Source organism: Nelumbo nucifera, chromosome 1 (genome assembly GCF_055504915.1).
Source record: "Nelumbo nucifera cultivar China Antique chromosome 1, China Antique-T2T, whole genome shotgun sequence".
Classification (NCBI taxonomy): domain Eukaryota; kingdom Viridiplantae; phylum Streptophyta; class Magnoliopsida; order Proteales; family Nelumbonaceae; genus Nelumbo; species Nelumbo nucifera.
The window spans coordinates 2,877,561-2,905,310 of NC_142649.1; the positions used below are offsets into that span (position 1 = coordinate 2,877,561).

The following is a 27,750-nucleotide window of genomic DNA, read 5'->3' on the forward strand; positions in this document are numbered from 1 at the left end:
GGGCAAGACCAGGCCTAGCCTTTAAGTAACCCGAATTCAATATAAGGACCTATTGATCAACCTAAGCCCAACCTAAATGCATCAAATTATCCGAATCGAAAAATTCGAGCTTTACCTCAGAGTTAGTCCTTGGGCCTAATTCTTGGGAATGGGCCTGGGTCCAGCCCCGCCTGACTTGCACCCCTATGAACTCGACCTTGTAAGTAAATGTATGAAAAACTAGCTCTGAACCAAACTCTCGACAAGGTCTTAATCGGATTTATTGGATCTAATTTGACAAAACCCAATTACAATTTACAGCAATACTCTTAATTTTACTTTGACAATAAACCTATTTATTTATTGAATTGACAAAACTGACACTAAGACATCATACAAGGATAATATTAGATATTTATCATGAGAAAAATAATTATTTTTAAGAGTAAAAGATTCTTCCATAATTATATAAGGAATTGGCAAGTAGTAAGACGGCATCTATATTCATCTTTTATTAAGATTCACATTATTTTATTTTGTTTTAAATATACCAGGAATAAAAATGTATACAAAATTCAGGAATATTCCGAATGGAAGGCTGCTACAGCTGTGAGTACGGTGTGGGGATAGATTTATTTTGGGGATTTTTAGGGTTCAGTGCACCTCAGAATTGGGAAATTGTTTTCCCAAATGTATTTATGAAAACACTATCCCTGTGAATTTGGCATTTTTCCCTCTCTATATTGGAGCTCAGATTTCCTACCCACTCTCTATCTGCAGTGAATTGGAATCATATATCTCTCAATTCATAATAGAGATGTGTGGCTCTAATTCACGATGGATGAGAAAAGTGAGTAGGAAATCCCGAGTGTCTATATTGACCTATTGAATTGTATATTCTGAGGTGGAGTGGACGATTAAAACCCCTAGATTTTGTGCAAGGATAAAATCCAAATTCTTAAAAAGATGGGACAGGAACATAAAGTACTACGTATTGGTTTGAACTTTGAAGGACAAAAGTACCCATGCCCTCTGGTCTGATTTTCATTTCTCACCACCACTGACAGGGGTGTTCTCGTCTTTTTACTGGGAGGGCTTCAACAATTAAAACTGGGATGTGCCCAATTCACCACTGTATTTGCAAAAAGAAAACTTAGTTGCATATTTGCATAGCTTACCTTGTTGGGGTCTCTAACAGTTGAAGTTTGTTTGAGAAAGAGAGAAAATGGTGAATTTCGGGAAGATTTGGACAAGGAAGACATTGATAGGTCTTGGACTCGGGCAGTTCCTCTCGCTTTTGATCACTTCTACCAGTTTTTCTTCCTCTGAGCTTGCCAGAAGAGGTCTGTTTAATTTCTACGACCTTTTTTGATTCAGGCAATTTTATTTTCTTTCTATACAGTAGAACATTTTGTTACAAAAAGCTTTGTTTTTCCATTTTCAATATTTCGTTTTCTTTTTAATTCTCCTATACATCTTTTTCAATTCTGTGCCTTCAGATTCCATTGCTAGCTGTAGATGATGTTTCTCTTTCCATGTTCAAATCCATTTCAATTTTTAAGATCTCTCTCTCTCTTGTTTATGGGTTTTAACATCCTATAAACTGATTATAATCAAAACCTCCATTTATTGTATTTCTTTGGATAGTTAGTTGCTTCATTACTTGGTTTTAATCTCCTTTTCCAATATCTTTCATTTGGGGTCAAACCCATAGCAAATCGTTTTCTTCTTGTCATAGTTGGTTTCTTTTTGCACATTAATTTTACTGTTTTATAGGTATCGATGCGCCAACATCCCAGTCTTTTGCCAATTACGTGCTCTTGGCGATTGTCTACGGAAGCATACTGATCAATAGAAAGAAATGGCTAAAGGTTCTCTCTCTCTCAAGCAAATCCATGCAAATGCACCTGAGTTGAATAAAAATTTGGTTAGATTTGGATTGATAAATTTGGGTTTTGACATCGGTTTAATTCTAGACGAAGGTCCATATTTAGGGTTGGTTTTGGTTTGGCACTTAACCCTATCTAATCTATCTAATTTATACCCATGTTTTATTAGAGAAGATCAAAAGGGATTCACAGATATTTAAGAGAAAATAAAGGATTTAATGGAGAGAGGAGATATTACAAACACTGACTGTTAACATTAAACAGAGAATCAAAGAGGAAGATTTAAGAATAATTTTATTAGAGAAGAGATAGGTTTTAATAAAGAAATTAAGACATATGAGGGTTTAATTTTATGAGAGACATAGAAGGGGAGATTTTCTATGGGTTGCATAGAGCTTTTTCTACCATAGGTCAAGCCCAAGTTTCCAATTCCAAATCCCAGTCTATAGCCCTAAAATCCAAGCTTCACTCATGAGAAACCTCGGGTGTGTTCAGGTTGGGCCCACAGAATTTCAAGCCATTACTCTAACCCTTGTTGTGTTGGGCTAACATGACTCTACCACCATTGCTAAGGGTATATGTGGTATTTTTCTCCTGTGTAATTAAATTTATGATCTACACAAGTATCCTTCATTTGACTTTATTCCCTAATTGGGGCAGAAATGTCATTTAAAAATTTATCATAGTTATAACACTTATGGGATAGAAGAATTGAGAACTGTAGTCATCAGCGAAAAAAAGTAATGGATCTATTCTTCATCTCACAATGCTAATTGTGCATTGGTGGATCTTCATTTAATCAACTATATGTATGTTTTACACGCAAACAAAGCAAAAACCGATAAGAGGGTGATAAAAAACATTTAAATTTTTAATTTTTTATTATATTTCTTTAAATGTCTTAATTCAATTATTAGACTAAAAGATTAAATTATTGGGAGAATGACGATTCGGCCCAGGGTCAAAACTTTTAGGCCCAAAATACAGTGGGGTAGGTGTCAGCTCGGAGTTGATGCCAATTCATGAGCGGGCATTAATGTATAGACTGAAGATTGTTGATATTTTGAATGTTTATAGCTTTACAGTGAAATTCAGAAATCTACATTAAGCTTATCCATACTTTTTCGTAAAATATTTGAACAATCATCATTTGCAAGCATTCACATTTTACGATATTATTAAATTTTTTTTTAATTTCTTTTGATTTAGACATAAAACCAAGGCAAATAACGACATTCTGACATTGACCCAATTCAAATTATAAGAGTGAACATGTGTTAAACAATGGGAGCTTATATATATATATTATATAAGGAGGAGGAGAAGAAAAAGAAGATGGGTCATACTCGTATAATCTATGAAGCTCTCTCATCGTTAGGTAAAAATCAAAGGTTTTTCATTCTTTAACCTAACCTAATGATAAATACACACAAAAACTGTCAGCCATGTATAAAAGTACATAAACCCGTTGATTCGTAGCCATTAAAAAAACCGGAGAAATCTACCATACCGGAGGCCGAAAGGCCTGATAACTCAATAAAAAAATTCCTGTAAATTATGATTAATACCACCTGATTTGTCACCTCTTTTATGATATCAGTTGCTTGTAAGTTTTTCTGATATTATCATTATCGAGGTAAGAAGATTTTAGTCAATAGGAACTCATCATTACACGTGTTATCACTACAAATTCGTGCCTTTCCACAAACTCCTCACCATGCTTTTTAAAAACGAATCAGTCAGGGTCCGGTTATCAGTTCGAACGGTCCGACCATTCAACCTGAACAGATGGCCTGTTCTGACAAAAAAAATTAAAAAAATAAAAAATTAGAAAACGGCCAAAACCATTCAAACGGTTAACCGGCCGATTCAGTGATTTGCTGATCAAAATCAACGGTTTTGGAGGAAAAAACAGTTTTGGAAGAAAACGGAACCCATCAAATGACCGATTTCCGGTTTTTCTGGTCTGGTCCTCACAGTGCTCCTCACATTAATAAGGGCTGAATTAACTGAACTGAATGCTTATTATTTGTCTTATATTGAATAAAATATTTAAACTATAAAATAATCTTGAATAACAATTTCAGTTTTAGTAGGTACTAGGTAAGGGTGCAAATCAGGTGCCTGACTTGAGGAATTTACAGCATTGGGCCTGGTCTAGTCAAATTTTGGCAAATGTTCAACCCAAGCCTGAGTTGCAGCCCTATTAGTCGGGCTCATAACTTCTTTAATAACTTATTTAATAAAAGAAAAAAGGCAGTAGGCTTCTTTAATAATAAATATTAATTAGGGTAAATGACTTAAATATGCCTCGAGTTTTCACTAGTTCACCTAAACATACCTCAATCAGTTTTTAAAATAGACTTAAGTATATCTTGTGGCTGATCCCACTGGACTTAAACATACCTCTATCAGTGAAATAAAATGTCACATGTGATGATGATGATGAATAAAAAAGAATATGTGAAAAAAATGAGAAAATGTATTAGTGTTAAAATTAGAGGATAAGGTTAGAAATGGAGTCACTCAAAAATGAAAAAATGTAGATTAAGATGGTCTGGTTATGTCCATAGAAGATCTTCATTTGTAAGTACCTGTAAAAAGCGATCTGTTTCAAGTTGAAGGGGGATAAAAGGGGTATATGGGTAGACCAAACAGGACATGGATTGAAGTAGTAAGAGATGATTTTAAGCACTAATAATTTAACCAGAATGGAATGGTGAAATAGGATTAATGTAAGGAATCCCATATACTTGGGATAAGACTTAATGATGATGATGATATGGATTTGCATCAATGGTTCTTATCTGAATAGAGTGGATATAAGTTTGGGTGATGACCCGTTGACCACTATCAACTATAAAGCTTTTATGTATATATAGTTTATATATTATGCTTACATATTTATTCACATACTTGGTAAGATTTTAGTTGTATTTAATATTTTTAAAATGGATTTATCAGAACCAATTTAGCTGTGGAAGTAGATATGTTTGCCTTTTGTAGCCATCTCATAATTCCTTTGTTTTTATTTTTGTTTTATATATTTTAAATTTTCAATCAGATATCATGTGTCCCATCTACCCAAAATTGTTTTTTGCCTGCCCCTTTGACTATAATAGTCCCACTTTTATGTATCAACTCAATTTAGTAAATAGGCAACTAAATTAGAAGATAAGAACCATTATCTTTTGACCATTAAATTTATCACTATTTGTTTTCTTTAACAAGTTCTTCAAGGTGCAGTAATCCATATTAATTGTGTTCATGGACTGAGTTTGTGTGTGCATATATTTCATATTAGACTTCTTCCCAAACTCTCTTAATCTACTTTTTTTTTCTTTTGTAATTCTAAAGATAAAGTGATTCAATGTAGAAACTCCTAATTATCTTTTTGTTTTCATCACTATCCTATTATTATCTCACTTAGATATCTATTATATATTTTGCTTTTAATTGAAATTTATCTATCTTCTCTATTTTGTTTATGCAGGCAAAATGGTACTATTACTTTCTACTTTCTTTCGTTGATGTCGAAGCCAATTTTCTTGGTGAGTCTAACATAATAAAACATAGTATGAAATGAACACTGAAACATGATCATATATTATGTACCCTTCTATTATGCATGGAAAAAATCTTAATTTCTAAACATTTTATAAAAATTCATGTATTATTATTATGTGATGTAAGTATCCACAAAAATTACCCTCTTAGCCTTGCTTAATAAACCCTCAATATTTGTTATAGAAAATGTATTATTAAGTTAGATAATCATCATTTTCTTGATTTTCCTATTAAAGTTGAATGAGGATTCATGTAGGCTTGGAATCATCTTAGCTTTAGCTTAAAGTTTAAAATTTGGAGTTGATTATTTTTAATTCATTTTATGCAGTGGTGAAGGCCTATCAATATACATCAATAACAAGCATCATGATGTTAGATAGTTGGATAATCCCATGTGTCATGTTCCTCACTTGGGTTTTCTTAAAAACTAAATATCAAATCAGAAAGTTTGCTGGCGTAGTAATTTGTGTTGCTGCGACTATTTTGGTTGTCTTTTCAGATGTCCATGATAGTGGTCGGGCAGGTAAACTTTCCATTAATTACTGCATTTTTTTTGTTTATACTCATACTCATGTTATTTCTAGGTTTTCTAACATAACCTTTCCTAACCAAATAACATTATCATCTTCTTAGTATGTGTTTGGTTCGTTTAGTTTTTTCATTCAACATTTGTATTTTATTTGCTTATAAAACCGAGAAAAGTAATAATTAAAACTGTTTATGACAATTAGGCACCACATCATCATAACAGTTGATGAGGGCGGATTTGGCCCTCCAATAACATCATGACACATGCTATCTTGGAATAGTTGGATGACATAGACACCACCTAAGCAATGACTTGGAGTCCCAAATAGTGATTTCTCTTCGCCCTGACCTGGCGACTTGCCTTCACCACCAACCTGGCGACCTTGACCACAACTCAGGTCGGCTAGAAGCACCTCGTCTAGGGCCGACCTATAGCACCTCGTCACTGGCCGAAGTGACATCGACGCAAGAAGCAACCTCCCTCGAGGTCGTACTAGCCTGACTGAGGTCCAGGTGGCGACCTGCGAGACGTGCTCGCTAACAAATTCGGCATGCATATCCCAACACTCCCATGTTTCTCGGAAGTTGGCCCACGTACTGAATGTTCTAGATGGTGGTCAACGTGCATGGTGGTTACCTCTGAGGATTTTGGACCGGTTAGGTACGACCTCCCAGAAATATCAGATGCGGTGTGTGAGGCCCATACCGAACAATGCCTATATAAAGGCACCAAACCTAGAGACCCAGGAGAGAAGGTATGCGAGATTATTTGCTCACTAGCTCTCTCTACACTCAAGCTTTCAGCTCGCAACCAAGATAACACAATACTGACTTAAGCATCGAAGCGACCTCGCCAGGTTAGCCACCCCGGGTTCTTTGATCTGTTTTCTTGTAGTTCGAACCAGCTCACTATGCAACCAACTTCCAGGTCATCTTCCAGCTAGGAGCTTCCAGATCGTGCATCATCAATTGGTGCCATCTGTGGGAATACGCTACAAGAAGCTAAGTTGTCACCTTCTAAAAGGTTAAGTCCTCATCTTCCAGAAAGCTATGATCTCACCTTAAAAAAATTAAGTTCTCTCTCTAATTTCCATATTTTATTAACTCAATGGCATTTTTAAGCAGCACTAACATAAAAAACGAAGAATCAATTACCGGGGGGCAAGAACATTTGTGGTGAACCTTGAGAACCCCTCCCCCCCCCCCCCCCCCCCATGACAATCAGATGCAAGCATGGGAGAAGAAGTTCAGTGCATTCATGCCACCACAAAACGACCAGTGGCAGAATGACCTCAATAACCAGCAATCAGGCAACAAGCACCTCAGTAAGGCCGCCCTTGTAAGTTGAGCCATTCATGGTTCCCGCAGGAGTTGATGGCCAACTGATTAAGCAGCTCTACCAACCTCATTTCAGCTCGGACGATCCTCGTTAGCCTTCTTCGCGAGGTCTCCCCTACAGGTTGAACCCTTCACGGTTACCACGAGAGTTAGTGGCCTATGGACTGTGTAGACGCCCTTACTGGTTGAGCCTTTCAAGGCTCCCATGCGAGTTGGCAACCTATAGCTAGTCGAGCTACTCTCGTAGGTCGAGCTCCCTATGGCTTCTTGTAGGAGTTGACGACTAGAGTCTTCGAGGGCTGATGCAGTGCAACCGCGGCATCAACTTATCATCTGACATCAAAAGTAATGGCAAAACCTGCAAACAGAACAGAAATGAATAACCAGCCCGGGCAAGCCTCAGCGATTTGACCCAGACTACTTCCAGCCCGAATTGCGAAGCCTCACTACAGATCGAGCTTTTATGGGCCCCCTGAGAGTTGGAAGCAAGTTGAAAGTGAGTTGAAAGTGGAACCGCCCTCATAGGTTGAGCCCCTTATGGTTCCCGTGAGAGTAGGCGACCCGTAGACAGTAGAGCTGCCCCCTCGAGGTGAGCCTCCCATGACTCCAATTGAAGCAGATAGTCAGCGGTTCCAGGAGCAGTATGCCATGATCTTGCAAGCACCTTCCTGAGGAAGCCAATCTCAAGTGATGATGTAGAAGTAGCCACATCTAAGGGTACAACAGAATGACCACCCGCTTAAAAGAATTGGTCAGGCCGCACGTCAGCTAAATAATATAATGGAGAGCGAACTATGAGTCGCTCCCAAAGCCTAAGGGCTATGGTGTCCAGCTGACAAAAGACCTCAGCACAATATAAGTCCCAGTCGCCTATCCGACATAGGCAGATAAGTTCTAGTCGCCTCCTCGGCATAGGCGTGCTAAGACCCAGTCGCTTCGGCATGGGCAAATAAGAAAGTATCTCGTGCGCAGGCAGGTCGGGCATATACCCTACAATGTTTGTTCACTTCGGTGTACATTGAGATCGAGTTATTCCTACTAAGGCCTAGCTCGTCAGCTTGACACTTCAGGAGTAATCCACATTTAGAAAAATCCACATCAACTCGGGCATATACCCAGTCGCCTCTTTGGCATGGGCGAAATAAAAAGCAGTTCACGTTCAGCCTCATCGGTGTGCATATAGGTCGGGTATATACCTATAGTGTCAACGCCCCTCGGCTTACATTAACCTCGGATTATTCCTAACTATGCCTAGCCCGCCAGTTCGGCACCTTGGGGTAATCCACACTTAGAAAATTTTTACGCAATGGAGTGGAGGACAAAATACAACACCCGTTCAGCATACCAATTCGACATCATGACAGACGCAAACTTGGCCGATCTCTTCACAGTTGACCTCCACCTAGGTTTTAGGCTCCGCATCAAACTCGCTAGCTACTCTTTTGAGAACCAGCTCGAAGGACACTGCGTCGAAGTCTACCTAAGTGGAGCGACCTAATAAAGCAATCACACAGTTAGAACCCCTTCTTGAGGACGACATGATGAGCTTTGCTCTTGAGGTACTTAGCTGAATTGCAGAACCCCTTGACGGTCACATCCCTAATAAGGTAAATGCCCTCGGGGTACCTGCTCGTTGATGAGGGTAGATTTGGCCCTCCACTAACATCATGACACATGGCATATCAGAACAACTAGACTACATCCCAACATCACCTAGGCGCTAACTTGCCTTAGCCAAAATGGGGTCCCAGTTGGCGACCTGCCTTTGCCGCCAACCTGGCAACCTGCCTTTGCCGCTGACCTAGAGACCTACTTCTGTCGCTGACTTGGCGACCTGCCTCTGCCGTTGACCTGGCGACTTGGTGACTTGCCTCTATCGCCGACCTGGCGACCTGGCGATTTGCCTCTGTCGCCGACTTGGCGCCCTACCTCTCTAGAAGCTTGTTAGTTGTCTCTAAACCTTCCAGGATTACGCCGCGTAACCGTAGGCCTTATCCTCATCCCGCCCGAATCGGAGGGAAATGGTAAGCCTTATTAACTGGCACGTTATCCTCCTTCCAAAGCAGAATAGACCCCTACGTCGTGGGTCGAGGATTCTGGGAGTGTTTTGCGAGACCCACGGCAACCCAACTATATAAGGGCATCGGCCCTTGAGACCTAGGTAGATGCGCAATTTAGTTCTCGCAACTCTCCATCTCTCTCACATTTAGGTATCTTAAAATTTCTGATTCGCGGACTTAAGCATCGAAGTGCCCACCCCAGGTAAAGCAACCCGGGCACTCTGACACAGTTTCCTTGCAGGTCACATCAGAGCCACCTCTCTAGCTCGTCACCATTCAGTTAGGCATTAGATCCACCTCTCCAGCTCGTCACCATCCAGCTAGGCATCAGAACCACCTCTCTAGCTCGTCACCATTCAGCTAGGCATCAGAACCACCTCTCCAACTCATTACCATTCAGTTAGGCATTAGAGCCACTTCTCCAACTCGTCACCATTCAGTTAGGCATCAGAGCCACCTCTTCAGCTCGTCACCATTCATCTAGGCATCAGAGCCACCTCTCCAGCTCATCACTGTTCAGCTAGGCATCAGAGCCACATCTCCAGTTCATCACCATTCAGTTAAGCATCAGACCCACCTCTCCACCACTCCAGCTCGTCACCACTCAGCTAGACGTCCAAGCCACCTTCCAGGTAGGAACCATTCAGCTAGGCGTCCAAGCCACATTCTAGGTAGGGATTATTCAATTAGGGATTATTCAGCTAGGCATCTGAGTCACTAGTTAGCTGGGAACTGCCAAAACGCCCATCATCAATTGGGGTCGTCTGTGGGAAACGCTACAAAAGGCTATGTTCTCACTCGATTCTCTGAGCCTCAGTAGTAACATCTCCAAGCAACAACAACAGCGCTTGATCGAAAGAACCCCCTAGGGGGGCTGAAGCAAAATGATTAGCCCAAACGAGTTCTTGTAGTCTTGCCCGGACAGAATCTCCCTAACTATGAGGCCACCCCCATATGTAGAGCTCTACGTGCCCTCTGCGAGAGTTGACGGCCAACAGAATGTGAGGTCATCCCACAGGTCGAGCCCTCCATGGTTCCCGTGGGAGTTGATAGCCAACAAATAGTGACATCGCGCCGCAGATCGAGCCCTCCATGCTTTACGTGGGAGTTGATGGCCAAAAAGTTGTGGAACTGCCCTCGCAGGTCAGTCCTGTCGAGGTGACGAGGTGTCTGTAGGTTGAGGTGCTTAGAGAAAAACTAGACTGTCAAAATTCCGATGACCTGGCGACCTAGAGACCTGCCTCCGAATTGGCGACCTGCTTCCGCCGACCTAACAATCTACTTCCACCGACCTAGCGATCTGCCTCTGCCACCGAGATGGCGACCTACCTACGCCGACCTGGCGACCCACGTAATCAGCCCGAACGAGCCTTGTCAGTCCTATTCGCGAGGTCGAGCCCTCCGTGGCTCTCGCGGGAGTCGACGGCCAACAGACTACAGTCGCCCTTGCGGGTTGAGCCTTTCAAGGTTCCCATGCAAGCTGGCAACCTGCAGTTAGTAAAGCTGCCCCCGTAGGTTGAGCTCCTTGTGGCTTATCGTAGGAGTAGATGACTAGCACCTTAGAGGGCTGCCATAGTACAGCTGTGACACCGACCCGCTATTTATATTCCAACATTGACACACATAACGCAAGGGGAAGCTAAACCGCTTTCAGCATCAAGGACCCCTAAGCCGACCTCGAAATATGTTGGTAACGGGCCAAAGGACCTACAATGAAGCACAAATCTACTCCCTTCACTGAGTTGATCTCAACTCGGGAATGGGGGGCAATTGATGAGGGCAGATTTGGCCCTCCATTGACATCATGACACATGGCATATTAGAATAGCTGGACTACATCCCAACATCACCTAGGCAACAACTTGCCTTGGCCAAAATGGGGTCCCAGCTAGCGACCTGCCTTTGCCACCGACTTGGTGACCTACTTCTGCTGCCGACTTGGCAACCTACCTTTGCCGCCGACCTGGTGACCTACTTCTGCCACTGACCTGGTGACCTACCTCTGCCGTCGACCTGGCGGTCTACTTTTGTCGCCGACCTAGCGACCTACCACTACCGCCGACTTGGCGACCTAGTGACCTACCTCTCTAGAAGCTTGCTAGTTGTCTCCGAACCTTTGGGGATTACACTGCGTAACCGTAGGCCTTATCCTCATCCCACCCGAATCCGAGGGAAACGGTAAGCCTTATTAACTGGCACGTTATCCTCCTTCCAAAGCAGAACAGACCCCTACGTCGTGGGTTGAGGATTCTGGGAGTGTTTCGCAAGACCCACAGCAGCCCAACTATATAAGGGCATTGGCCCCTGAGACCTAGGTAGATGCGCAATTTAGTTTTCGCAACTCTCCATCTCTCTCACATTTAGCTATCTTAAAATCTCTTATTCGCGGACTTAAGCATCGGAGTGCCCACCCCAGGTAAAGCAACCCGGGCACTCTGACACAGTTTCCTTGCAGGTCACATCAGAGCCACCTCTCCAGCTCGTCACCATTCAATTAGGCATTAGATCCACCTCTCCAGCTCGTCACCATCCAGCTAGGCATCAGAACCACCTCTCTAGCTCGTCACCATTCAGCTAGGCATCAGAGCCACCTCTCCAACTTGTCACCATTCAGTTAGGCATTAGAGCCACCTCTCCAACTCGTCACCATTCACCTAGGCATCAGAGCCACCTCTCCAGCTCGTAACCATTCAGCTAGGCATCAAAGCCACCTCTCCAGCTCGTCACCATTCAACTAGGCATCAGAACCACCTCTCCAGCTCGTCACCATTCACCTAAGCGTCAGAGCCACCTCTCTAGCTCGCCACCATTCAAGTAGGCATCAGAGCCACCTCTCCAGCTCGTCACCATTCAGCTAGAAATCAGAGCCACCTCTCCAGCTTGTCACCATTCAGTTAGGCATTAGAGCCACCTCTCCAGCTCGTCACCATTCAGCTAGGCATTAAAGCCACCTCTCCAGCTCGTCACCATCCAACTAGGCATCAGAGCCACCTCTCCAGCTCGTCACCATTCTGTTAGGCATCAAAGCCACCTCTCCACCTCTCCAACTCGTCACCATTCAGCTAGACGTCCAAGCCACATTCCAGGTAGGGATTATTTAGCTAGGCATCTGAGTCACTAGCCAGACGGGAACTGCCAAAACGCCCACCATCAACAGTGAAAAAATGTCTAACCATTGGGAGAAGCTTTAAAAAATAACTTTCCCAAATGGTAGGTGTGCACAAAAACCAAAGTCACCTTTTGCTATTCTCGATGCTATGGAGGAGCATGAGAGGGGAATTGCTGAAGTGGTGCCTATGTAGTAGCATTTTTGGAACCATGGGAATTTATTCAATAAACGCTGCCACATAGGCGCCACTTCAGCAGTTCCCCTCTTATGCTCTTCTGTACGCATCGAGAATAGCAAAATGTGACTTCGGTTTCTGTGCACGCCTACCATTTGGAAAAGTTATTTTTGAAAGCTTCCCCCAACAGTTAGACGTTTTTTTACTGTTATGCTGATGTGGTGCCTACTTATCATAAACGGTTATAATTATTACCTTTCTTAGTTTTACAAGCAAATAAAATACAAAGGTTGAATGAAAAAACGTAAACGGAATCAAACCCATACATAATCATATTGCAACTGAACAGTTAATGCTATATGTGTTTTAAATGATTAGAAACTAATTTATTATCCTTGTTTTTGAATTATTTATATTACCTATTGGTTGTTAGATTTTATTGAGTTTCTCAAATGATGCTAAATTTTAAATTATACATTAATTAGGTAATATATAAATATCTCATAAAATTGTTCACATTTACTTTCAATAACGGCCATATATAAGTTTGTAGCATGAATACTACTAATTAGGCTGAGAAATCAGAAACGAAAAACCATGTCTTTTCTCCCATCAATTAATGGCAAAGATACGCAGACATGGAGATATTATACCCCTAGTTTAAAAGTGAATTCAGTTAATGACCTAGTGATCCATCTGGTTGGACCATTCAAACTTTCGATCCGATCAATGGATCATAGGTTGACATTAAATCTTTGGGATTTTTGGACTGTAATCCCTCTCAGAATTTTTTTTTTGCAGCCTCCTTCTAGTCTACTAATAGCCCTCCTATAAACCACCTTCTGCCCGTGAATTTGGCATCAATCCACGGGCAGAATTCAGTCCACCCCTATGAAATCTTAGCTCCACCTAGGGGTGGACTGCATCATAAAAACCCCTAAATCTTTTTGTGCATTTGCTTAGCCATTTTCATCATTAATAACCAAATCCTCATTGGCCATACTTAATTTTGTTTAGTGTGATGAATATATAATACTATAGATATGGTCAACTTTTTTAAGTTTCTATATGTAAATAGATATCATATCTAAATCATTTACCCATTCAAAACCTGAGCAATTCATCCATTTATCCAAGATATTTGAACATGTTCAGATTATTTATTCATCAATTGTAAAGTTGTGAATCGAAGAGATTAAAGCTTGTTTAATCCAATCAGTTACGAATTGAAGCCCCTATTCAATTCATCCATTCATATCTGAATCTGTTCAAATTATTCATTCATCTATTGAAAACCTGTGAAACCAAGAGATTAAAGCCGCATTAGGCATTCCTTAAGGACTTATTTCTTTTTTGCTGTTAAAAACTCAGTGTTCATAGAACCATTTTAACTGCAAAAAAGAGATAAGTCCTTAAAATAAGGAATGTCAAATGCAGCCTAAAACTTGTTCAACCCAATCACTTACCCATTCAAGCCCTATTTCATCCATTCATAAAGAAATGTAAACCCGTTCAAAGTATTCATTCATCTATTCAAAAATCTAATCAATTCATTTATTCAACCAACAAAGATATGTCCAAAATAATTCAGTCATCCATTCAGCATAAAAAAGTATGCAACTATGTCCAAGCATTCACTCATCAACAAATTGGTAGGAAACCTACTAAAACATGTCAGCCATCATACCCAACTTCATATGTAACCTACTAAAACCATGTTCAAGCATCCAATAAAATAATGGTAGGAAACCATGCTCAGATTATTCAATCAGAGCAATACATGTTGGATCAAGGTTTCCAAAGCCATTGGTTCTTAGAACAATAAATTATTTTTATCAAATCAAAGATGTTATTTATTTATTTATGTTTGAAAAAAAAGTAATGTATTGACTAAGAGAGAAGGGTAACAAGAATTATACAAGGAAAGGTAGAAACATCCCTACCCCATGTCCTAAAACAAAGAAGATGATTGACCAAAAGGGCCTAGCCCAACTGCTAAAGACAGCAGAAGTGCTAGCCCCCCTTACACAGCCAAAACACCCACACCTCGGCCATACCTCTCCACCCAAACGGAAGGGACCCAAGACAAGGATTGGACAGAAAAGCCATAGAAACAGAGCCAAAAGACATAGAAACAAGGCAAGCGCCATCCAAAGAGCACACCATCGGGATTTGTCTTCAATACACGGCAGGAATGTGCTGTGGGGCGCCCTCTTGTGGGGGGCTGATTTAATCTCTTCAAAAAGGTCAAGTGGGCCCATTTTCTTGTGCGGGGATGAATTCTAATCAGCCCCCCACAAGACTACCCCCCACAACGTCCCACACCACATCCCCGCCGTGTATTGGGAACATCTCCTGATGGTAATACCAAGAATGACAATGTCATCATTAGGAGATGCTCTCAATACACGGTAGAGATATGGTGTGGGACATTGTGGGGGGCAGTCTTGTGGGGGGCTGATTCGGTCTCTGCGGGGATAAGACTTCTAAAGAGACTCCTTTTTCAGGTTTTTCAGGTGTGGCCCATAAGAGGGATGCTAGCCCACTCACTTCATCTCAAGCCCAATCACACTTATTAGAGCTGATGAGCACCATTTGGAACAGGTTTAAGCCCATTCTTGGGCCCACAAATAGTGGGATGCCTGTGCCCGATCCTCCTTTAAATCAGATATGTCGGATGCAATGCCAGGTCCATCTCACTTCAATACCCCCTCTGTTGCCTATGACTGATAGCCTGAATGTGCCCATCTCAATGGAGGAAGCTGCCCGACAAACGGATCTCCAGCACCCAGGCCAGGAGGGGTGACAATCAGGAGACTGGATCTTCTCGTCACACCAACTTCACAGACACATCCCACCATGCATTTGGAATATCTCCTGTACTTATACATTATTATACACGGGAGATGTTCTCAATGTATGGTAAGATGTGCCTGTGAGGTCAGTGTGAGGCGCCTTGTGTAAGGAGCAGATTCCAATTCAAGAAATAGGTCGAGGATTTTTTTTTTTTTTTGTGCTAGGCTGTGGTCTTAATATTTCAGATTTGAAAAACCATTTCAGATCATTTTTTAGAACACGTCCGATATCTGAAAAACAAACTTTTCAAACTTCAAATGTCTGAAAAGTGTTATCAAACGCCACCTATATCTCTAATGCTCTTGCCTTTTTTCCAAACACTAATTATCAATATATATGGTAGTTTAATTCTCATTATAAATAAACTATGTACTCTTTTTCAATAGGGATGAAAGTAGACAACTTAGAGGTTGTTTTAATAAACTTTCTATGATGGAAAGAGAATTTTATAGGAAATAATGAAAATTTTGAAAGGATTCACTTCATGCAAACAATGACATCCTATTTATTTGGGGTTCCACATACCTATATATCTTATTTTTTGCCACCATCTTCAACTAAAATAGATGAACATCATTTATTCATTTATACAAAGCATAGAATTTGCTGCTTGCTAATAGTAATTTACTTTAATAGAATGTTATTTCCCAAAGATAGAAATTGATTCTTGATAAATATGCATGATTTTGTGATATATATGTTTCGTCATCTTAAGCAATGTATAATTTATATTTTAGGAGGGAGTAACCCCATTAAAGGAGATTTCTTTGCGATTGCTGGGTCTACACTTTATGCAGTGAGTAATGTTAGTGAGGTAAGGAATTTATTAACTTATTGGCCTTAGAAAGCAATTTGATTTCTGATTTATCCAAATTTGCAATACCAAAATAAAATAGATTTGTAGAATTCAAATTATCATTACTTTTAGGGGTTGTTTTTTTTTTTGGATTTTGAGAGGGGGGAAGTTGGTTAATAGGATTTTGGTTCCTATTGACCAATAATTCCATGTTCTTTTTTCAGCTATATGTGGGGATCAAGGAAAGTTTATTTTCTTGGGTATCATTTACCCAGGAAAGTGATACCCATTTCCTAGGTGGGTAAATAACTTTTCCACATAGGGGGAAAGTTGACAACACTTGAATGGAACAAAAATGCCCCTTTTAATAATGGATTTTTATGGCTAAAATGGTCATTGCCTTATTTACCTGAGAAATAAAAGAACATGGGTAAATGCACTTACCTGGGTAAGTGTTTCCCAGGAAAAACTTACCCAGATAATTGCATTTACCCAAATAAATAACTTACCAAAAAGCGAACAGGGCCTTATTGTAAGTGTTTCCCAAGTCTCCATTACAACCAGCTAGGGACTTTTCTAATAGGCTTATTGGCACCTTCACAAAATTTAAATTATTAATATCGAGCAGATTTCTTGTATTTTCTCATTATGTTTTCTGACCATCAAATTAAATCACATGAATACGCAAGATTCAAGCAAGAATAAAATGGAATGAAATAAACTAAGTTGGAAAAGATAGATTTGGGAAAATTTTGACCTAGAGTAAAATGGATTAGAATAAGAAGAAAAAGAAATATTTGGGCAACATTTTAGTAAGAACATTATAAAATCATTTTGAGCAGAATTTAGACAATTGGATTTCAGGAAGATATCATACAATGGGAATTGAACTAATTTTTTTTGGAAGCAAATAAATGCACTATTTAAATAGAAAAGGAAAAATTATATAAATATAACAACTTGACCAAAATTTGAATTAGAGTGAAATGAATTATAATAAGTAGAACAAGATTTAGATAGCATTTTAGCAAGGACAAAACAAAATCATTTTGATAAGAATTTAGGCGATTGAATTTTGGTAAGACACAGTACAATTAGAACTGAACATATATATATTCTTTTAGTTTCAGTTAAGATTTTAGGCCAAAAGCATTCTCTAACAAAAATAGTAAGGCAAGTTATCTTCATCCCCTTGCAATGAAAATTGCGAAAAGTTACCCAAATAAAAAAAAAAAAACACCCCAATTGAACAATCAAGTGGAAAATCTTATCCGAAGTTAGAAAAAAAATGAATAAAACACATCTAGTTTTATGAAACCAGGACTGATTCATTGGTTGGCCAGTTTTGACCTGTTTTTGTTTTGTTTTTTTTTTATTCATGGGGCTACACAACAGGGGGTAGCCCATCCCCTTTCCCTTAACCCCCCCAAACCCTGGTGGCAGCGGGATTTGATCCCAAGTCTCTACTCCGATGAATCAGAGAACCTACCAACTGAGCCACCATCAGTTTTGACCTGTTTTTATTACCACTGGTTTTTAGGGCCTGGTTCTCTAAACATTGATTTATGGAATCCAAGGATATGATCAAATAGCTAGTTCACAATTTAAATCCACTAACACATGTCATTCATACTAATTGCCTTAATTACTTTATATTTAACAAAAAAAATCAAAAAGCATAAGCATTTGGAGATGTGCCACATCAGAACAAATGTGCCATTCATACTTTTTGAAGAGAATGCCCAAGATAGAAATGCACATAAGAAACTATAAGGGAATTAATACAGCCTTAATAGAAGGGGAAAAAGGAGAATTTAAGTGTTGACACCAATATTTAAATATATCATTTGAAAAGGATACTTTCTCAATAGTTAAAGTTCCATAAAGGAAAAGAAAGAATTAATGGATGTGTAAAAAACTGCTAAAGATTTTAATTAAAATCATCATCATCCTCTAAGCCTTGTCTCAAAAATATAGGTAGGCTTCATGAATACATTTTCTGCATTGTTTTTTGTTCATTGTCATATCCATTATTAAGGTGTCATTTGGCAAGTCTTTTTAGGAAAATCTTTTGATAGTCTAGATGACCAAAAGATGTAATGAGTTTTGGGGGTCTTTATCTCTAAGGCTCAATTTGGAAAGAGTACAAATGCAAATATGTACAGCGTAACAAAATAGTACAAAATATAAGGTTTTGCACTCTACATATTTGCATTTGTAGTCCTTCCAAACTCAGCCTAAAGATCCAAACCACTTGGTAAGTATCCTAGTCTACCATGATCTACAGAGCTGTTAAATGAAAGACTTTAGGTGTAGAAAGACAGAAAACTTCATTTGAAGCTTCTAGATTTTTTGTCATTTTAGGCCTCCATTAGCTTTTTAGGGCAGAGGTCTTTCTGGCTTTTTGTCTTTCATTACCAAACATAAAAGGACCCAAATTTGATCTTCTAAGATTTGAAAAGCTTTGAAAGGCTACATGAAAATACTTGCCAAATTCCTCCTAAATTATTAGCCCTTAAATCATTTCTCACAACTTTAACTCATGTCCTTTTACTTCATTTATTTTTATTTAAATTTGCAAACATTAATTTGTTGGCTTTGGTAGAGTCAAATTAATTTATACAAAAAATTGGAATAATAACTAAAAGCTATAAATATGTCAAATAATTTTTCTTGATTGATTAGTAGTTTAAATCTCCAATACTCTATTTAGTTATATAAATTGTCATGTTTTTCCACTAAATGGATTCTTATATTACCCTGAACTCTTGAACTTCTTGGTAAAATCAAGTTTCTATGTTTTATGCAGGAATACTTAGTAAAAAGTGGCAGCAGAGTTGAGCTCATGACAATGTTAGGATTCTTTGGCGCTCTTATCAGTGCCTGTCAAATGTATCCTCTACTTATTGAAAACAATGAATTCATTATATGATTAATTGTTATTTTCCACTTATTGCCTCAATGAATTTAAAGTTCTCATATTCATTTAATAGAAGATTTTGATATTGAAATATGAATAAGTACAAACAAGGATGTATTCTATTGGATAGATTTTACTAGATATTGATATCCTTAATAAATTTTATAGAAGCATACTTGAGCGTCAAGAACTCCGTTCTATACAGTGGTCATCCGGGGCGGTATCTCTCTCTCTCTCTCTCTCTAAAGGCATTTGAATTACTACTTTTCACTTCATTGAATTTCCTTTCATTAAATTTTATATGTAAGGTATTAACTCCTATGTTATGTCTCATCAAATCCTATAATGAAGGTTCTTACCAATAAATTCTATTAATTAGATCTAAATTTAATACTTTTAAATATATATATATATTAAATTAAATTAACCCAAGAATACAGCTATTCTTTCATCTAGGTGGTTCACAAGAAATCCAAACTTTTTAGTAAATGGATCAAGCCATTATGTCATATTTAAATAATAAATCTTTTTAAATAAAAATAAATATAAACATTACAAAAACAAAAGTTTTCTAGAAAAATTTGGAAACATCTCTAATATTTTCTATTAATTGTATTAAAGAGAAATAAATGTGATGAACAAGACTTATTTTTATTGACAATGGTAATGATATACAAAATTTAAAACCAAACCAAAACATGAAATTGTTTTCTTATTTGGTAGTGAGTCATAATTCAAACTTTTGTTCAAATGTTTTAACAATTGATGTCATAATTAATAAAATAATAAAAATTAAAAATGACAAAAAATAAAAAAAAATATAGAAAATATTTGGCCACATCTCTAATATTTTATATTAATAATACCAAAAAATAATAAGTGTGATAAATGAAAACTATTTTTATTGATGATGAAAATGAAATGCAAAATTGAAAAGCAACCTAAAATGAAATTATTTTTCTATTTGGTGGTAGGTTATTAGTTCAACCATTTTGGTCAAATGTGTTAACCCTTGATGTAATAATTACATAATAAAATTATGAAAAAAATAAAAAATATTAAAAAGTTATGATAATACAAAAAAATATAGGAAACATTTGGGCACATCTATAATATTGTATATTCATCATATTAAAAAAAGCTAAGTGTAATAAATAAGAATTACTTATATACACATAGATATATCAGAAAATTGTAACAAAAAAAAATTGAACACATATTATTACTATTGTTATCACTTATCATCATCATCATCATCATTTAAAATTACCAGATGCAAAGAACATGCACATTTTGTAGTTTATGTATATTATAATCAAGGGATCTTTCATGTGGAAAACTAGTTTGGAGCTCAAAATAAGCATCAAATTTGCTCTCCCCACCCTTTATATTATGGAAAAAAAATTCAACATAAACCATAATGCTATGTGTACAAAATAGGTCAAATTCCAATGTCTAAGTTTTATATTATAAAGTCAAAGCTTTGAACAGCTAATATTAATTATCCACAGAACAAGATGAGTATAGGTTACCAATCTAGTGGTTTCCTTATTTGTTGAACTGCTAGTTTTCACCTCAATATCCTTCATTCTTCATAGCAGAAATTAATAGAGTTAATTGTATAGGAAATATCATTAGTGAACATTTTCAAGCATGAATGTGTGTTGGCAGCACCTACCTATCATTTTTTGTATGTTTATTTGAAATAATCACATTATAATAAAAGTAAGAAGGCAATGCTTTGCACCCTAATATTCAAGGAAGAGTCTACCCATCAATTTAATAGAATAATTTTTTACACATGTTTGTTATTGGCACTGGTACCACAAATTCTAGGTCCATTAAGGAAAACACGTTACTACCACAAAATTCACCTTGATTTGTATATATATATATATATATATAATTACTCTTCATTCTAGAATTTTTTCCTTTTTTTATTTTTTTATTCCATGTCATTTTTGAAACAACCAATGAGATGCTCTCTTTTCCTATAAAAGATTACCTAAAATATCTATCTCTCCCACACATTCTCAATAACCTAAATAATATCCTCTCCTAAAATTCCTAAACTACCTTCCCCACTATCCCCCATTTTCTTCTAAATTATCTCTAATTCCTATTTATCCCCCCCCCCCTTTTATCTATATCTATCTAAAAAAGTTTTAATTAAGAAATTAAAAAAAGATTTAAATATTCAAACAAAATTATGAAATAACTTTTAAAATTATTTATTAGAAGCATAAAAAATAATTATAACATATTTAATATTATTCATATTATTAATAATTTTATATTTTTACAAAATACATCGTGAAATTATGTACTAACAATATAAATTATGATTTTCTAGATTATTTAATTTAAATGTTATTCAAACAATAAAAATTTAAAATAAAAATATAAAATATTATTTTAATATTTTAATATTTAAATATATTAAATAGTAAAATATTAATAATAGTGAAATAATTATATAACAAAATATTTAATCTTATGTAATAACTTTAAAATAAATGAAATTTAAATAATGAAAAGTTTTAAATATTTTATATATTATTTAAATATTTAAATATTTAAATAACTGAATATTTTAAATAAAAATATTTAACATTACTAAATTTTAAATATTTAAAATAACGAAATTATGTAATAAATTTAGAAAAATTCTTAAAATTATAAAAATAATTGCAACATAATATTTGAATTAATAATAATTTAATATTTTGAAAATTAATAACAAAATTATGAAATAATAGTATAAATTATAATTTATGTATTATTAAATTCAATAAATCATTAATATTTTAAAATTTAAATAATGATATTATTTAAATAACTAAATAACATTGTAAATAACTAGTTTCACTTATATCAATTAATAATTCTAGAAAATAACTTTCAAGAAAAATAATATTTATTAATAATAATTTTAAAACCTTAATCTATATTTAGTATATATTTATCTATAGTAAAATTAATATTTGTTGTATTTTCGGTAATTATATAATGTTTTTAGTGATAAATATATTTTCAATAATTATTGGAGATTAAACTACTATTATTTAACTTTTTAAATTTAATTTTTTGTATTTTTGTTATAATTTATTGATTAGTATTTATTAGAGATTACACTATTTATTGACTAATTAAATATATTTTTTAGTATTTAGTGTATTTTTCTAATTATTATAATTATATTAGTTATTTATTATATTTTCATTATCAATATATTTTCAATAATTGTGTATTTTTTTTATAAATTTTCAATAGTTTTTGGAGTGTTCACAGGTTGGCTCAGCTCGGTTGTAGGTTGTTTGGCCAACCAAATAAACCCGATTAGGTTGAGGAGTTAGTCACCTAAAACCAACTAACCACTAGTGAAAAATGACCAACGCGGATTGTACTGATTTGGGTTGATTTTTGGTTTGTCGGTCAGTTCAAAAGATTTAAATTTAAAAGAATAGTAGAATTATTAAAAAATAAATTTAAATATTAAAGCTATGATATAAAATGTTTTAGACTAAGAAATATGGGAAATTTTCCACTTTCCCATATTAAAAAATTATATTAAAAATATAAGATATTAATATATCTATGGTCAGGTAGTTTGATTTTGATCAATTTACAAATGGACAAAGCGAAATTGATCCAAGCTGGTCGGGTTGGGAAATTGTTGAACCAAAGCCGACCAGAAATACTAGAAAACTAACCAACTCGGATTGGGTTGGTCGTTTCATCAATTTGATGAACAACCCTAGATAAAATTAATTATTGTTATTTTTGTATTGTAAAAAAAATTATTAAAAGTAGTATATAAAAAATAAATATTTATTAATTATTTAAAAAATTAAAAATATAAAACAATTGTATACTCCTATGTGTTCCTATTATTTAGATTTCTCTTAACAAATCCTGTGCATCGCACGGGTCTCCACTAATATTATTACAAAAATGGAGTTAACAGAAAAGTTTATAACCAAAAGTTATGTTAAGGATTTAATTCTTGTATTTGATTTCAGGTGCTTCCTCTTGTTGGGTTTTCTGCAGCAATGTTTCTATTTTACTCCTTAGTGCCATTGTTGTTGAAGGTATGCATTAGAGTGGCATAACTTTTATCGCATCTAAAAGGCTAGAATTATTCTCCCCCCTAGTACGTAGGATTATGTATTGTCTTAGATTAAAACTTGAGATTAATGATGGGGATTGGGTTCTGCAATTGTATAAACTCCTTTTCATAGATTGGTTTGTATCATCCTAATTGAATGCTTCAATTAATGACGAGGGGATGAATCACAATATTCTTCACAAACTATGGTTGCAATAAATATTTACTTAATCAATTTTCTTCAGTTATTCGAACATTTAAAACATGCAAATGATCGATTGAATATTTATTTCCACAATTAAAAGTTGATTTCAAACCACACAATCAAACCTAAATCATATTTGAAGCATTGAGTTGTGATGAATCAATTTTTTGTGATGTATTAATCTTTTGGTTAAGTATCTTGTCATTTGGCCTGCTTTCAAGTGGCCGATGACTCAGGCCAAAGTAGAGAACTTTGGCTGCCGAGCTGAGTTGAGTTGGCCAGGCTAGGTAGCGAGCTGACTATAGTGTCGAGCTACCTATGAGGTGCCGAGATGACCAGGTGGCAAGCTACCTAGGTGTCGAGTTGCCTGTGAGGTGGCGAGCTGCTTATGAGGTGCCAAGTTGGATTGATGAGATTCATTGCTCTTTAGAGACCTACAAGGAACCAAATGTCAGAAGACCCGGGGTGGCTAACCCGGCGAGGTCGCTCTGATGCTTAAGTCAGTACTCTCATAGTAGACTGCGAGCTAAAAATCACAAAGTATGAGAGCTAGAATATGCTTGCTTCTTACTTACCTACTTGCCATTGGGGTTGGTGCTTTTATATAGGCATTGTTTGGCATGGGCTTCACGCACCATATCCGAGATTTTTGCGAGGTCGTCTAAGTGGTTCGAGATTCCTGGAAGTAACCGCCATGCACGTTGACCACCCTCCGGATCGTTCAGCACGTGGGCCAACTTCCAAGGGTCGTGGAAGTGTTAGGATATGCATGCCGATTTTGTCGGTGAGCACGTCTCGCAGGTCGCTAGGTCGCGCCTAGGCCAGGCCTGCAAATTGGACACCATCAACTTGGCAAATTGTTGCCTAAATGGTTTCGAGTGTCACCTATTTGTTCTGAGGTGCCATGTGTCACAATATCATTGGAGGGCCAAATCCGCCCTCATAAAGTTGCAATGATATAGTTTAGAGATAAGGAGATTATGGAGATGAACAAACAAACCAAGATTTGTACAAGTTCAACCCCTCCTAGGCCTATATCCTATTATCAAGGTCACCACTTTGAGAATTTGTAATCCACTGTTTACTTGATCTTCATAGATTCCAACAAAACCTTTTATATAGCAGATAGATATGTTTCATGGGTGCTACCTGAACCTTTCTCTGACAACCAAACTTCACGAGTGCTGGTAACTAAAATTTAAGTTAAGTTGACGATTAATTCTAATAAAACAAGTTAATATAAGTAAACAATCTATCGATGAAATTTTAAACATTACATTAAAACAAGTTAGTACTCTTTGGCAAAAAAGTTATAACTATTGATGAAATTTTAAACATTACATTAAAACAATCTATTGATGAAATTTTAAACATCTCTTAAAACAAGTTAATTAGTATTAATTCTTTGTTTGATCATGAAAATTTTAGGATAGGAGTGTAACTCAAGTGAGGTGGGTCGTGTTGAGGGTCAATCCAAGCCCAACCTAAACCTAAATTTTCCAACAGGCCCAACACAACTTGGGTTGTGTTGTTGTGATGTTGCACATACTTGGCATGGAGAATTTAAACCCAAAGTGAATTTCTATGCATAAGAAATCTACACCTAAGGTTCATTATATAACTATATTCTTCAGTTGTACATCTTTCAGTCCCAAACCCTCTTTGTGCTTTAGTTGTATGAAAGGCTCTCAGGTGGATCTTATTCTCCCCCACTGTGATTGCCCAACCACAAATCACGACTGAATTGATTAAGCTTAGAACAAGTCATTTGAGGGAATAGGGATATATGTTCATAGGGTAAACCGGAATAGCTTCAAGTGTTGATTGACTTAATCGGAATGGCTTTATCTGTATGAGATAATATCTCCACAATGTACTTCAAATCAACTATCTTGGCCCTGCTAAAAAAAAATAGATTTGCCACCCCAAGTATATATCATGTCAAGTAGTTATCAACTTAATTGATACCAAGAAAATCTGTTATACAAGGTTTGTAAAAGTTTCTCTATCTTTTCTTCTTTTCCCTACTTTTTTCTTCAAACCAAACACACACTAAGCAACTAATCTTGCCTTACAACGATCAACCACCCATCTACTTTATATTTCACCTTGTATATACACTTAGTTCCAATCAAATTCATAGACGAATGATATATAGGGCACACGCTTCCAATGTCCCATTACGGACTAGAGCTTTGAACTCATGAGCCATAGCAGCATGCCAATTCCGATCTTTGGTCTCTTGGGCTTAGGAGCTTGGTTCAGTGATATCTTCAGTTATGCTAGTGAATAATGCATGTGGAAAGGGGTATTTTTGTGAAAAATGGGACTGCGGCAACGTCTTGTCCATTAAGGGTGTCAACGGACCAGTTTTGGATTGGACCCCGTCCAAATCAAAATCAATTTAGATAAATTGGACAGATCAACAAGACATATTGAATTGGACCAATCCATATGTAATGATCCAAAGTATTTATTGGATTGGATTGGATTGGGCCTTGTCCCTCCGTAATAAATTTATATTGGATTGGATTGGATTGAGCAAATATCTGATCCATTGATATAAGATACAAATATAGTTGTCAATGAACATGCTTTGGGTTGAAACCAGTCTAAATCAAAACTTATTTAAACAGATTGGACAGTCCAGACATTGGATTAGACCTTATCCATTTCTAATGAATTCACATTGGACTGAATCGGGTTGGACCAAATCATAAATATTCTTACAACAATATATGGTAGATGCCCTTAGTAAATTGGTTTAACGGCAACAGTTCACTTTGCCCTAAATATTAGCAATAGCAATGACATGATCATAAAATCTACAATTATAGATTTTCTTAATTAAGTAACTTCTTAGCTTTGCACTTTATGTATGTATGTATGTTGTATTTTTAGTTGTATATTAAAGTAGTTTCATGCTTCTACATGTACTCATATCATAATCCAATGAACACTATAATATTACTCATAACTGCAAATATTCTGTCCAAATGGCCTTTTAGGTCCTATGTTTTCACCACTAAAAAATTTTTGACATTGAAGTTGTCTTTATTCCTTATAGTTTAGTGGGTCCACCATGTTGAACCTCTCTCTACTCACCTCAGATATGTGGGCTGTCTTCATTCGCATATTTGCTTACCATGAGAAGGTATGGTGGTCGATTATATTATACCCTTTTTATTACCAAGAGTTTGTTAGCAAGTGATCAATTGCTTTCTAATTAAAAATGGGTTAATCTTTATTAGGTTGATTGGATCTACTTCATCGCATTTGCTGCTGTTGCAATTGGACTTGTCATTTATTATGGGTATTCTCTATTTGGAAGACATCATTCACCTTCATACATTTTTTATTTATATTTGTTTGTTTTTGTTTCTTATTTTCATTTTTATTTATTGTTTATAGCTAGGTATTTATGATAACTTGTAAATCATCTTTGTTAGGGATAAAAGAACTAATGATTTAATCAGGCCATTATGATTTTTATGTCTTTACATGCTAAACACTATTTTTTTCTATTATTAAGAAATATTATATTTAGGATATTTACTGTTATGATCAGTTTGCCTAACTTTTGGAGTCAAGGCTTAGTTTGGAAGGAGTATAAATGCAAATATGTAGAGTGCAAAACCTTATATTTTGTATTATTTTCTATGTATTTGCACTGTTACATATATATTTGTATTTGTACTCTTTTCAAACTGAGCCCAAATTAAAAAAAAAAATTATTAAAATGATTCTCAATGCATGGCCTATTAATCCCCTAAACCAGTAATACATTTCTACAAGATGCATACATTAAATTCATTATTTTCATATGATAGGAAATTTTATTCCTAACCTCGAATCTCATAATACTTTGTAGGGGTGAAAAAGAAGAAAATGAAATTGGAGAACAAGTCTCTGAAGATAACATTCATCAAACCTTGGAAACACCTGAAGAAGGTAGAGGGCATCTAAGTCAAGGATCCACAATAGAGATCCCTAAATCAAAAGATGATAAACATTTTGAAGAGCATAATGGAGAAGTAGTATAATTGAAAATAGTATTTGTTGATGTGTATATTTGTCAGTACTCTATTTGGAGATTAATATGCTAAGCAAAGGAACCCATATGATATTCTCTCTTCCTCCAGTGATTCTCCTTAAAATCTTCAATTCCTACATCTTATCAATTATATTGATACAAGAGAACTTGTTTAGACTTCAAAGAT

At 36.3% G+C, this 27,750-nt stretch overlaps 1 protein-coding gene across 1 annotated transcript; it reads left to right on the forward strand.

The window, feature by feature from the left end:
* Window positions 1-1,131: 1,131 nt before the first annotated feature.
* LOC104605289 (uncharacterized) lies at window positions 1,132-27,750 on the forward strand. Its single transcript, XM_019199078.2, has 11 exons — window positions 1,132-1,322; window positions 1,756-1,850; window positions 5,362-5,419; window positions 5,764-5,958; window positions 16,239-16,315; window positions 19,107-19,189; window positions 19,386-19,437; window positions 23,240-23,308; window positions 26,598-26,684; window positions 26,782-26,843; window positions 27,402-27,750. Exons 1-11 carry the CDS (start codon window positions 1,205-1,207, stop codon window positions 27,571-27,573), a joined length of 1,068 nt encoding a protein of 355 aa, XP_019054623.2. The 5' UTR covers window positions 1,132-1,204; the 3' UTR covers window positions 27,574-27,750.